This window comes from Crinia signifera, chromosome 1 (genome assembly GCF_055691185.1).
Source record: "Crinia signifera chromosome 1, ASM5569118v1, whole genome shotgun sequence".
In the NCBI taxonomy this organism is placed as follows: Eukaryota; Metazoa; Chordata; class Amphibia; order Anura; family Myobatrachidae; genus Crinia; species Crinia signifera.
Window position 1 is genome coordinate 261947384 of NC_139217.1, and position 13901 is coordinate 261961284.

A 13901-nucleotide genomic window follows, 5' to 3' on the forward strand; every position below is an offset into this window, starting at 1 on the left:
AGCTATATAAATATATAGGAAAAAAGATAGAAGCGCAGTGTGAGTAAATTTGCAAAACAAACTTGACTAGTAATAAAAGCTCACATACACAGTGTCAGGTCCCGCAGCCGCCACGTCTGCAGAGCATCGCGCCCCATCTGTTTCTCACCTCGGCAAGCACTGTCCTCCTGGCTCCATCACTGAGGTCTCATGTAGGTCCCCGCTGTCCTTGCCGGCTCCAGGATTGGAGGTATCACTCTGGGGATCTGGCTATTCCCGTGGTCGACTCCTGGGATGGGCGCCGCCATCTTGGTTGTGGCAGGTCACTGTAGGGGCTGGGTCTGATATAACCTCTGTTAGAGATTGGACCTGTGACATCACAGCCTGGGAGGAATAAAGGCAGGTCTGCCTATTCCCCAGTGCTGCTGCTTCTGCTGATTTAGGTCAGTTCTCAGCTGACAGTCAGCCACACAGTGTTACTCTCCTGGATCCTGTCTGCTAGCTAAGTCTAACCCTGAAAGACCTGTACCTTGCCAAGTGTGGCCTCCTGAGTTCCATTATATTGCCGAGTGTGCCTCCTGAGTTCCGTTATATTGAGTTATATTATTCCGTCAAGTTACTGCCAGAAGTTTTGCCACTCCAGTGGGTTTCCTGAGTACCGTCCTTGCATCCGCCATACAGTTCATCCAAGGCATCGTTATCCTCTGGCTCCTGCCAGTACCCAAGCTCCCCTCGGAGGCTTCCGTCATAGGGCCGCGACCTGCTAGGTAGAAGCAGGGGAGTCCAAATTCCCTTGCAGGAATCCCTGGTGAAGACCGCCACCCAGTTAGACTCTGTGCCTCTGATTGGGAGTTTCACCAAACTCCTAGGGGACTTCTCATATGTGAAGGCAGTATATTAGACTGGCGGTCCTTTCACCACCAACCCCATCCATATCAGATCGACCACTCTCAGTGGATCCACAACAACCCCTCGTGACACACAGTTTATACAGCAGATCCCAGGGGGCCAGACATAAGTATGAACAGTTTCACACTGCAGGTGCAGGCAACTCCTGGGGCCAGACAGATCAAAAGACAGCACTCAGCATCACTACTGGAAGGAAACACACACACACACACCAACCTCAGTATTTATGCATTAACACTAGTAAGACTGATGTAATAAAAAAAAAAAAAATGTTAGAGTGTGTGTGTGTGTATATATATATATATACACACACACACACATATATATATATATATATATATATATATATATATATATATATATATATATATATATATATATATATATATATATATATATATATATATATATATATACATACATACATATACACATATACACACACACATATATACACACACACACACACACACACACACACATATATATACACACACTATGAGATTAACTATTCTTCCTCCACTCGCAATGATATTTATGTGTATGTGGTAACCTGTGTATCAACCTATATAGCCATCTACAAATTCACTGCAGTCTATGATTTACTGCACTAGACTACAAACTAACATTTATATTTCTAGTGTATCATCCCAGATACCAAGTTCCCCTTTCACATCTCGATCCCTGGGCCGACTCGGGTCCGGTATTTTCATATTAAACCCGGGTGACCAAGGTCTTATAACCAGAGTTGGTTGACCCGGATTATTAGATGTGCTGCTTTCACACCGCACCCCAAACCGGGTCAACACGTGAGCAACCAGGCAATTACCTGGGTTATTTTGCCGATGTGAAAGGGGTATAAATGTGGTCCCATCTGCAATCCCTATAGCATGGCTCTTTAAACTGTGGCTCTCCAGATGTTGTGAAACTACAAATTCCAGCATGCCTTGCCACAGTTTTAACACTCCCTTATAGCAAAACTGTGACAAGGCATGCTGGGATTTGTAGTTTCACAACATCTGGAGGGCCGCAGTTTGAAGACCCATGCCCTATAGATTGTAACCTTGCGAGCAGGGCCCTCCTACATTCTGTTTGTTACTACCCAGTTTGTAGTACTACGGTTTCCTATTGTAAAGCACAGTGGAATTTACTACGCTATATAAGAAACTGTCAATAAATATTAGATCAGTCAGATGTTTGAGACTTTCACAGCTCTCTAGTGCCTGAAAATGACATTAGAAAATGAATGGGAAATGTGCTCAGTGTGTCATCTTCCCATCAATTATGTGAACATGCCCTAAGCAGTCAAAACAATCTTTATATTATTTGTCATAGAAAACTTTATAGGAATTACACGATATAAGAAAGCAGGAACCCTGTACACACACAAACCAACACTCAGTAACTAAAAAGAGACCACAGTAAAGAGCACCATATTAATCTCTGCCCTGTGTATCAGATTTCATGCTGCAATAAGGCATGACCTCATCATACACAGTCACACATGCATCAAACACAAAATGTATGTACTCTCCCCACACATGTTCCCCTTACTAGCCCTTTTGCTTGAATAGGGGGGAGGATAAAGGGAAGTTCACCTATCCTATTCCACTTCAGCAGAGTCTGGGGTTGTTTATGTGGCAAAATCATAAGGTGATTGACATGTTTTTAGGCTGTAATGTGGATTCAGACTTAGAAGATAAAATGAGGGCTATTCTATAAGCTAAATTAGCAGAAACATGGCAGTAAAAAGGGATTTTGAAGGTCACTATAAAAGAAACTTATATCCTAGAAATATGTAATCCAATTTAGCTCATCTGAAATGGGTATTGTAAAAAATATATATATATTTATAGGGTCATTCAAATTAGATGCAAGTTTCATAATCATAGCCCCTGGTAGTATGTGGACAACCATTTTGCTTCTGTGCAGCTCAGCTGTATTGTGCACTAAGAATTATGCCAATGAATTGTTACTTGTGCTCGGCTTTAATTTTTCTGTTTGTTATGTTTAGTTGTGTACTCCGTATTGTATTAGAGATGTGCAGGTTCTGATTTACTCTGATTTCAAAGCAGGATCTCATTGGCTATCAACTGTCAACAACTGTTATGTGATTTGGGATAGCCAATAAGATCTTGCTTTGAAATCAGAGTAAATCAGAACCTACACATCTCTAATTCTAATGTGTGCCATATGTACGGTGCGGCAAACCATTTGCACCTTACAAATAAAATATTATATGTTTGCAAAAGGAATTTTGTTTAATGTAGCTTGCATATTGTGTGTGTGTGTGTCCGAGAGACTAAATTAGAAATACCAATTTGCAGTATCCATGAAAAGTGCATGAAAATATGGGGAAAGTATCTCCAAATATAGTACCGACTAAGATCGCAAGACCACATTGAAGACTGTCACTGGTCATAAGGAAAGTATTGTAGGCTATCAAAATGTTTCAAATGGCTGATTTATGTACTGGTTATTACTGGTACAAAAATTTATAGCCAGCAAACGTTTTTCAGCAAAATAAAAAGTATTTCTAGCAGTTTGGGGTACAGAAAAAAATGTTAGGAAGGTGATTATTCAGTGTTTTAATACAGCTTAGTAAAAAGCTGGAATCGCCACCTTTAGCTCTCCTTTGTAAGTTCAGAGACCTCACTCCCATCTATACATCCCCTCTAGAAGTGCACAGGAACATGCCTCACATTGCAATCACAGGTAAATGAAATGTGATCCAGGCCAACCCAAACTGAAGATTTCCATACAAACAAAGGAATCTTTAAATGATAGGTCTGAATAAGGCCCATTGTGTGGTACCTAACCGTTAGCAAGGCTGCAATGATTGCAGATGGACAAAACCATGCTGTACTGAGATGGTGGTAGCCCATTGTAGCCTATGGCAGTGCAGTCGCATATGCGATCTAGTAGTAAATGGGCCCACAAACTTAAAAACATACTTGCCTAACTGACCCTCTCCATGAGGGAGAAAATGCTCTGTTCCTGGACTTCCCTGGTAATGTAGGATTGCCATCACCTGTGGGGAGCTAGATAATTGATAAGAAAGGTGTTTCACCACAGGTGATGAAAATCATATATTACCAGGGAAGTCCAAGAACAGAGCATTTTCTCCCTCATGGAGAGGGTCAGGTAGGCAAGTTCTGTATCTCATACAAAATAAGGCACGGCTACCTGGATTATCAGCATTTGGCATATGCAGGGTAACTTACCTGTATCCTGCTGTGTGTGAAATAGCAGCAACAATTACGTGACTGTGTATGATTCATAAGGCAACACCCAGTTCACTCAATTTCTCATGTCTTATTTATCCAGTTTATAGTCCACAAAAACATTAATGCACTGTAAGGTACAGGAGCATGCAGGAGTGAACAGATTGAAAAAGAATGCAGGCAAAGGAATTGCTATACAGCAGCGGTTCTCAAACTGTGGGTCCTGACCCCAAAGTGGGTCCCGACCACCTCAGAATGGGGTCACATCTCCATGTTGCTGACCATCAGATTAATGTGTCTGTGGAAGGGGGAAGAGGGGATAACTCATTAAGTAAACACCCTCGGCTTCCCCCTTCCATCCCCCTTTCCCATCCCCTCATTACCAACTGCCTCCCTGTCACAATAGCAGGTACTTCAATCCACTGACCACACATGTGGTGGCCAGTCTGTGGTAACTTGCTGGGGTCCTGTAATAATTTTTATTGTCTGAAGGGGGCCCCGGGCAAAAAAGTTTGAGAACCCCTGCTATACAGTATGAGACATGTTTGCGGGAAGGGTGAAAAAGATAGATTGGGACGATCAGGAATTACTTCTGGGTGTAGATATACATTTCACATATTACAACAAGAGGTGCTGTATTCTGGCATCTTCATGCTGCAACACAACAGGTAGGCCATACAGGACTTGCCAAAATGATAACAGTCTACAAAGTGGTTGGCTGTGTGAGATTTATGTTCAGACAGTTGCACAATCATAGAGCCAGATTAAATTCTCATACAGCCAAAGGGAGAGTTGGGGGCAATATGCAATCAATGCTCTTTTTTTGCGCTAATCGCACCCATTAAGGTAGCTATTCACAGCTAAACCAAACAAATAGGTGTGACGCATACAGTTCGGTTTGCGCACTCAAACAGGAGCAGACTTTTTGAAGCTTTCAGCTCTTACCCCCCGAGGGGTAAGAGCTGTAATGCCAGCGGTGGCAGTCTGATGCACCCAAACAGAGCTACATTTGAATAGTTCTATTGGGCACCCTCTAGTGCCTTTATGGCTAACCTTGACACTCCAGATGTTGTTGAACTACATATCACTGCATGCTCTGCTACAGTTTTGCTATTTGGCCATGCTAAAACTGATGCAAGGCATGCTGGGATGTGTAGTTCAACAACATCTGGAGTGTCAAGGTTAGCCATCGGTGCAATCATTTGCATCTGGTCCATAGTGCCAGGTTTAAAAGGTTATATCCTGTGCAGTAACATTATGTGCTGTTTGTATACTTTAATAATCCACATGATAAAATGAATGTGCACCCAAAACCTTGATTAAGCAAATGAAAGAAAAGCCGAAAAATGGGGAAAACATTAAACACAATTGGTGATCACAAATATTCTGATTGGAATTAGCAGCTATCTTGTACCCATATATGCAGAAATATGCTGTCAACTTGCTCTGAATCACACAGTAAAACGAAAACTAACACAAATTTTTGTACTGTCGGACCATACATATTGTAGCCTACATTTTCATCTAGCACTGTGGCTAATGACATTGGTAGGGGTTAAAGTCCTTTAAAATGTAGGCTCCATTAGCAAGGGGTATTAAAACTTTTCGGAGGGGGGGGGGGGGGAGGGGGTAGTAAGAGAATTAAACACACTAAAACTCATTGACCTTTCGAGGAGTCCAATTTTCTAGCAGCTCAAAACTAAAACATTACACCCTGCAAGTGGGTCATAAATCATAAAGGGTGTTAATTGATACTTCATCTTAATCAGTTAATGCTAAAACAGCATGACCCCAAACTACAGATTTGCAGTTAATCTTTTTTTTTTTTTTTTTATCTAACCAAGTTGTTTCACTCCCTCCCAACATTAGAGTGAATGTGCATTTTCTTGCTGTTTGTTGACAGCAGGGAACAGAAGAACTTTGGACCGCAAACTGTGTGTTGAACTTTACATGTTTTTTTGGGCACTTTCCTCCCCCCCTTATACTAAGATGCTAATAACTGAAAAAACAATAACAATAATTAAAGAAATGTCATGCTTAATGTCATAAATATGGTCCCATTAAAAAAAATGCTTACTAAACCAAAATGGATTATGTACGTGTAAGACATAATTATCTGCTTAGTGCACCTTTACAACAGGTGTTTGGTGCGGTGTCTATTAATAAGCATTCAGCAATGGAGGTGTTTGCATATTATTTCCACTACCTTTATAGAAGAACACTGACAATTAAAGTTTTTCTATATATTGTATGTTATATTTTGTGTAAATTGTACACATACAAGCATCCTGAAAACCAACAGCTTGAAGTTGTGTAATTTCACATGAACACAATGTTGATTATGCTGCATGCTAGGTATCACAGGGTCTATTACCAGACAATATGAATACCTGTATAAGCTAGAACAGAAAGTATCAAGCATGACACCATGAAAAAACAGTGATTTAGATTTGTAGTATATACCGAACATAAAGGCTGCATCCTTTCACCACAGAGTAGATTTATGGACTGCCGATATGGGGGAGAAGTAGTATCAGCACATGTTATGTGCGCTGATACCTTGACTTGGTGATTTTTAATACCCTGCAATCCACTAGGGCGAGGAGGGAGAATAAAATAGTGTTCTAATGTGTGCCATAGGTATGGCGCTGCAAACCACTTCTGGTGCCTTATAAATAACATGTAGTAGTATTAACAAGGTGATCTTAAAATACTCCTCCTTATTTTAACCGATTAATAAGCATGATGCACAGACAATGAGATCTAGGTCTGCTACGGCCAGCAAAAGAAAGTGCTGCACGGACTGCAGCAGATACAATCATCACAAAACCACGTAATGAGCAAAGGCCCAGAGAGCACTCGCAAAGTCACCAATCTGTTTACTTTTATTAAAGAGAAAATGATAAGTACTTTTGCCAATAAGGTACCCATTATAGGACTCAATAGCACTAACACAACTAAAGCTTTCTGTTGGAACTGGGCTAATAACAATATCCCGATGGCGAACTGACTGCCCAATTTTGGGTGACATTTAATTGGATGAGAGATTTGGTACGAAATCTCCAGTTTTTTAAAGCGGCAATCATTACATTGCAAAATCAAACTGGTTCTGAAGTGTAAATGATTGATTGCCGCTTTAAAAAGAAAAAAAAAACCCTGGAGATTTCTTACCTTTTTGAATCTATCATCCTATTAAATTTCACCTGCTTTTATTACTGCTGCCAATATAAATGGACCCCTTGGGATTGCTTGCTGTGGACCATATCGCTGTCTGTCATCAGTCCTTTTATCATGTGAGTCTGTCCAATAAATGTATTTTATATTTTTTTCAAACAATGTTGTACTAGATACTGTTTAGTTTCTTCAGGATTCCTGTGGATTGAAGCTAAAGACCCCGTACATGCTATTTGAAATCATTGCACATGTGAGTGCACCTATTTACCATTACCATGGCTAATTGAATTTGCCTAAGCCTGGGAGGGGGGGGGGGGGGGTTTGCAGTTGAAATGACATCTACCAACATTGTTATTATAATAATGCACGAGATAATAAAGAATCAAATATGTCAAGCATGAAAACACTCATTCAGAAAGTCCATCTATCAGTGACAGTATGTAACCAGCAATATGTAGAATATATATCTATACAATTAAAAAAAAAATTACATTCCCCCCCCCACCCCACAAAAAAGGAAGATGTATATAAAGAGATATATTCTGATTAAAATTGAATGTGAAGGTCAAGAAACAAGCACAATATCTATATTATATAGATAAATACACATATTTAGTGGCGTTCGCCTTGAGTATCGAAGATTCAGATCATGAGTAGAAGAGGTAGAAACTTTACTTAACTGCCAAGTGCATTTAGTGTAACATGTTTATTATAAAAAAAATAAATAAAAAAAATGCAATAAAACCTGAAGCATCATGGGTAACAGAAAGAATTGTTTGCAATGGTGCTATTCATCGAAGTGACCTAAATTCCATGAGGCACACATGAAATGAGAACAGAGGAAGTCACAAGATAGGCATGGGGGTTAAGGACCTCTTTAGCAAAATACTTCCTATTTAAAAATATATTTAACATTTTGGTCAAATATAGAACACATTTGACATAGATATTAATATTGAGGAGAATGCTACATTTTTTTTAGGCACCCTGAAGGGGCTGTGCAGAAATGCGCAAAAAGTCAAACTTTTTGCATATTTCCCCTTATCGTGACAAATAGTTTAGATGGATTTAACTGCTTTTTGCAGCTAAACTATTAGGATAGGGTGCTATCTCTGAAATGCGAACAAACTACTGCTACAATGCTGTTTTTTTGCCTTTAGTGCAACCCAACAGCATCATGACAGGTGCTAGTCAGAGAATGCCGGTTCTTATTATTTTATTTATTTACAGTTTCTAGTACTTGTTTCCTAGCACGGCGCCCATCGCATACCATTACATAAGGTATGCGATAATAGGGTAAATGAGCCGGATTGTTCAATTAAATATCGCACATCATCGCATGCCACCAAATGGCATGCGATGCGATTTTTAATTGTACAACCCTGATGGGTGCTTACAATGTTAAATGCACCCCCATTGTCCACGCCACCCCCACTATCAACGCCAACAGGAATCGTGGCGAGCACAGCGAGCCCGCGAGGGGGGGGCGGTACGCGTCCTCCGACCTTTTCATACCCCCAATATCCAAGTCGGCGTGGAGTTGATTTTACATTAGTGTGGCGAGCGCAGCAAGCCACCGAGCCCAAAGCGTGGCGAGCGCAGCGAGAATACGCGGAATACATGTTAAGTCATCCGCGTCCCCTCGCGGTGCTCGCCACACTATCTAAAAACAACTCCACGCCGACGTGGATAGTGGGGTTATGAAAGGGTCGGAGGACACGTACCGCCGCCCCTCGCGGGCTCGCTACGCTTCGGGTTGGCGTTGATAGTGGGGGTGGCGTTCACAATGGGGGGGGGGGGGGGGAGGGGGCATTTAACATTGTAAGCACCCATCTGGGTGCTTGTACAATTAAAAAAGTACCCAGTTTCTTATATAGCGCATACAAATTCCGCAGCGCTTTACAGAGTATATTTGAACATTCACATCAGTCCCTGCCCCAGTGGACCTTACAATCTATATTCCCTACCACATATACATGCACACAGACAATCTAGGGTTAATTTTGTTGGAAGCCAATTAACCTACCTGTATATTTTTGGATTGTGGGAGGAAACCGGAGTACCCGGCCCGGAGTAAACCCACGCAAGCACAGGGAGACTATACAAACTCCGCACAGTTAGGGCCCTGGTGTGGATCAAGCCCATGACCTCAGTGCTGTGAGGCAGTAATGCTAACCATTACACCATCCTTGCTGCCCCAGTTCTTGCAACTAAACACCTTGTTTAAAAGGTGCAAAAATTGTCACCTCCTGACAAGCGATCAGGGCAATTGAATAGACATCCTTCCCGGCACTCTTTATATCTCTTTGAACCAAATAAAATCGTTTTTTAAAAAATTGCACTATTGAGGGTTCTACAACCTCTACAGTGAACTCATTTTTCTACTTCTGCATTTGTTACATTCCAACATCATCTGTAACCGCACAACTACAGTTTGTTTTCCGAGAATAAATATTTTTGCTTAAATATAAAAGTAGCATTAGTCCCATCTCATAGCAAGCACTTGAGCAAGATCACGCTTACCTAAAGTGCAGTCTGCCATGCTTATTCACCCAGGTAAATCCGTTCCCCCTATATGTTTGAGGTGGCCACGTTAGTCGAGGGGACTCCCCTCTTTGAAATGTGGGTGTCCTTTAATTTTTGCATGCCAGAGTAGGGCAGACCTTCCACATTGGACTCCATAAGTTTTTGTAGTGTAAAGTTGATGTTTAGTGATTACCAGATATCAGCTTTATTGGGGACTCCACTATAATACAGGACATCCCCCGGTCATGTCTATGGTTATGATTTAATGTGGATGGTGAGGGGTTTGTGCGGCAAGGATGGCTTTTCTTCGCTGAAAACAAGCCATCCACGCCGCCAAATTCCCTAGCCGTATTCAATGTAAGGGACAAATCCTCGCCGTGAGAGGACAGCGAGGATCCCCTTAAACAGAGAGGTTTGCCGCAAATGCAGCGAGTCCGCTGTACTTTGTAGCTAGGGTTTTAATGGCCACACTTGCCGTTTCCACCTTGCCTCAGGGTACAGGCAAGGTGGAAACAGCGAGTGAAGAGTGAAGAGGAGGGAGTTGAATACACTGATGGCGAGCTATCGGCATAGCTTGCCGTCAGGGCATAGAATATACCCCATAGTGTGCATTGGTTACTAGATTCCATATACCTAACCCTACAATATTTTCACTTGTGTTTTTGTTAATGAAAGGGACATCACTCGGTAGTGGTGGCAAATAGGTTAATTTCCTGTTTTAATAGCCTAGGTTGTTGAAAGAAAATGTAGTTTAAGGCTTAAACATGCAGATGAAGAACACAAACAAGGTACACTGTGCTGGTGGACTATTTAATGTTGACAGGGAGAGTCCTCTTTTTGTCAGTTTGTCTAGGACTATTTAATGTGAAGGGGAACCTCACAATGTTCATGAATATGCAAAACACATTGATTGAATAAATAAAAATCTATGCAGATTATGCGGATGAGGAAAACTTGTTTGCAGCCAAGGAGTTACTATTACTAGAGTAATGCTGCCCATACATATGTGAGATATCACATACAATTCTTCGATTTTGGCCACATCTGGCCGATAAATCGAATGATTGTATGCATTTTAAAGGGGACAATCGACGCGATGCGCGGGCACGCTGGTTGAATGTCGGGTCTTAAGATCTAATGTGCTGCACATAATATCTATTGAATTGCAGGAGCGATTGCATGTGGTTTTTTACCACATTCGATGCTCAAATGCGATCTGCAGGTGGGGGCAGAGGAACACATTTTCATCAGCATGGGGATGGGGAGAGGGGGCCGGAGGGACCGCGGCGTTATGTAGCGCAAGAAGTGCTAGCGGGTGGCGGGGGTCTGTCAGTGGTTGCGGCAGAAGTGTTTAAAACACTGGGCAGCCCTCTGGCTGAGATAGCAAAGCCAATCAGAGGGCTGCCCAGTGTTTAAACAATTCTGCCACCACCACTGACAGACGCCCACCGCAGCGCTAGCGCTTCTTGCGTTACATAACGCTGCCCTCTGCCCGCCCTTTTCCAGCACCAGATGTGCCATCTCCAGATGGCATGCTACATTGCGTGCTGCAAAGGGGACACTTTAGCACCACAAGATGCGATCGGGTTCGATGGACATCTAACTGCGATGTCGCATCGTATCCGATCGCACATATGTATGGGCAGCATTACCCATTTGTCAAATGTGATCCACTCAGTATTGTCAGCACTTGCAATTTATTCCACTGTTTGTTATGATTCTCTTTTATTTCTAATGGTGTGTACACACGGTCAGATGTGCCTTAAGACACGATCGGAATCAGATCGCAAGGCACATCCGATTTGCATACAAGTCTGACTATATAGTGCAGATCTGCACTATATAGTCAAGGCAGATAAGACTTTCTGCCTTGCGATACGTGAATGCACATCGGGTTCGCAAGGGTTAAAACCCTTGCGATCTGCATCCGATTCCGATCCGATGTTGACTATATCGCCAACATCGGAAGGCAAATAGTACCGTGTACACACTATTAGATTTCATAAATGTCAGTAGTACTATACATATAGATTTATAAAGCAAAGCTTATACAACAAAGACTGACAGGCAAAAACAGGAGAGACATGCTGGAAGCATACTAGAAAACACAACCTTAAAGCTGGATTCAGTGTACTCATTTTAGAGCACACTCATTTCACTATGTGCTGTGTCTGTGTTACCAGGAAGAATGCTTATTTCTTTTGTGATCGGGTACATTAGGAACAGACATTGATAAGGATAATCAAGGACACTTGGCAGCTATGGAGTGATTCCATATAGTCATAACAGCGCATCAGAGTGCGGCACAATCATTAACTAGCGATGTGTGCACGCCTGGATGTGCTGCGCAGCCACCTCTCCGTGTGTGTATGTACGTACGTAGGTAGCGGCCCCGGCGGCAGCAGCAGCAGCGGCAGGCCCCGTCCCCTCCCCCACTGTTTACCATTCGACCGAAACTAGCTGCGGGGCCTAGTGCTCTGTGCTCAGCACGCAGCCTCAATTTTGGCTACACCGCCCCCTCCCCCCTATACCAGGGTGAGGCGGCTCATGCCAGGCTGTGTCTGAGGGCTCACTAGGCCCGGGGCACCCGTCTGTCTGCGTGTGGCCTATCAGCAGAAGAACAGAAGCTGTCCCGCCGCGTACTACGCTACACACACAGCGTATACACACCGAGCTACGCAAGTTCCGTACACATGGATGTATGTCAGTGCGTGTCACCACACGGGCAGCAGCCCTCGCTAGTATGGCGTGTATATGCTGCCTCTCTCACACACACAGGCACGTAGTACACCAGTCCTCCTCCATGCATCAGCACCCCGTCCCCGGCCTCTCCCAGCACTGTATATACACACGTACTCACTTTTCCCGTTGCTTTGGCCACAGAGGATGAGTGTGAGGACGGTGAGGATGGAGAGCAGGACGGTCCAGCTTAGTTTGGGAGCGGGGTTATTCTCGGGGTGCCCCACACCCCCCATCACACCCTGTCCCATGCCCGGCGTGCTGCCCGGTGGAGAGCTGGTGAGTGCGGCACAGGTAGGAGTCCAGGCGGGGGCTGGCAGCAGCTGTTCCCCGGCGAGAGCAGTGACCCCGCCGCCTCCTGCTCAGTGAGCGCTGCCGGCTGCTCCGCTTACTTGACGATGAGGCTCCTGTAGCGCAGGCACGGCGGCAGCATGCCGCTTCCAGGGGAGAGACCGCGGCGGCTCCTGCCCGGGGTGCGGGGAGGCAGAGGCCGCTTCTTCTGCTGTGTCCTCTGCGGGCAGACGTACACAGCTGTAATCCGGGGAGAGCGCTACAGCCGCATCCAGCACCTGCGACGGCGCAGGGGTGAGAGCGGGCGGCTTCTGTAGCTCAGGCGGTCACTCCGGGGCATATGCAGCGGCAGCTCCGGGCCTCCCAGTGCGTGAGCCAGTGACAGGCTGGGGGGCGATCGGCTAAAAGTGTCTTCACCCGAGGGGGCCAGAGAGAGAGACGGCCGGGGCGCTGCAGGCTCTCCCGACGCTCCCCCCGCCTGGCAGCCGGGGTACAGGAATAACAAAAAGTGCCGTCACCGAGAACTGTGTATACAGAGCGCTCCGTGTGCGCCGCCGCTGCCCTGTATCTGCCGCACGTACGTTACCAGTCGCCTGCCCCCCCTCTCCTAACCAATATCCAACCAGTAAACAAGGGCTGCGAGTCAGCTGGCAGAGGAGGGACGGGCCCGCGCAACACCCGGCCCGGATCGCAGCAGAGTGGCCGGAATGGAGTCTGACACCAGGAAATCCTGCAGCCCGGCCGGGAGCTTGTTTATACAAGTAGCAGCGTCACTCTGTCACACTGACCGGGCACACATAGATTAGCGACACGGCGGCGTCACATAGGTCCTCTGTAGGCGATACAGGTACGCGGAGGGGGGGTCGGGTATTCAGGGATGTCTGCCCGCAACACAGGGCACAGGCTGTAGTGATGGGTAGTTTGTGAATGATTAGTTCAAAATGAACTAATCTTCAAAGTGAACTAAATCGTTCAGATCACTGCTCTGGCAAAGATTAGTTCATTTAGTTCACCAGGAAGTAAAGCAAGTGGGAAGTGTAACACACAGACAGACAGAGC

At 44.3% G+C, this 13901-nt stretch overlaps 1 protein-coding gene across 1 annotated transcript in view; it reads right to left on the minus strand.

Moving 5' to 3' along the window:
- Window positions 1-13545, minus strand: part of INSR (insulin receptor) — a 120247-nt gene extending 106702 nt beyond the window's left edge. The window contains exon 1 of the mRNA XM_083181986.1: window positions 12673-13545. Within this exon, the coding sequence (XP_083038112.1) occupies window positions 12673-12802 (130 nt within the window). The 5' untranslated portion in view covers window positions 12803-13545. The remainder of the gene's footprint in view (window positions 1-12672) is intronic.
- Between the last annotated feature and the right edge of the window lie 356 nt (window positions 13546-13901).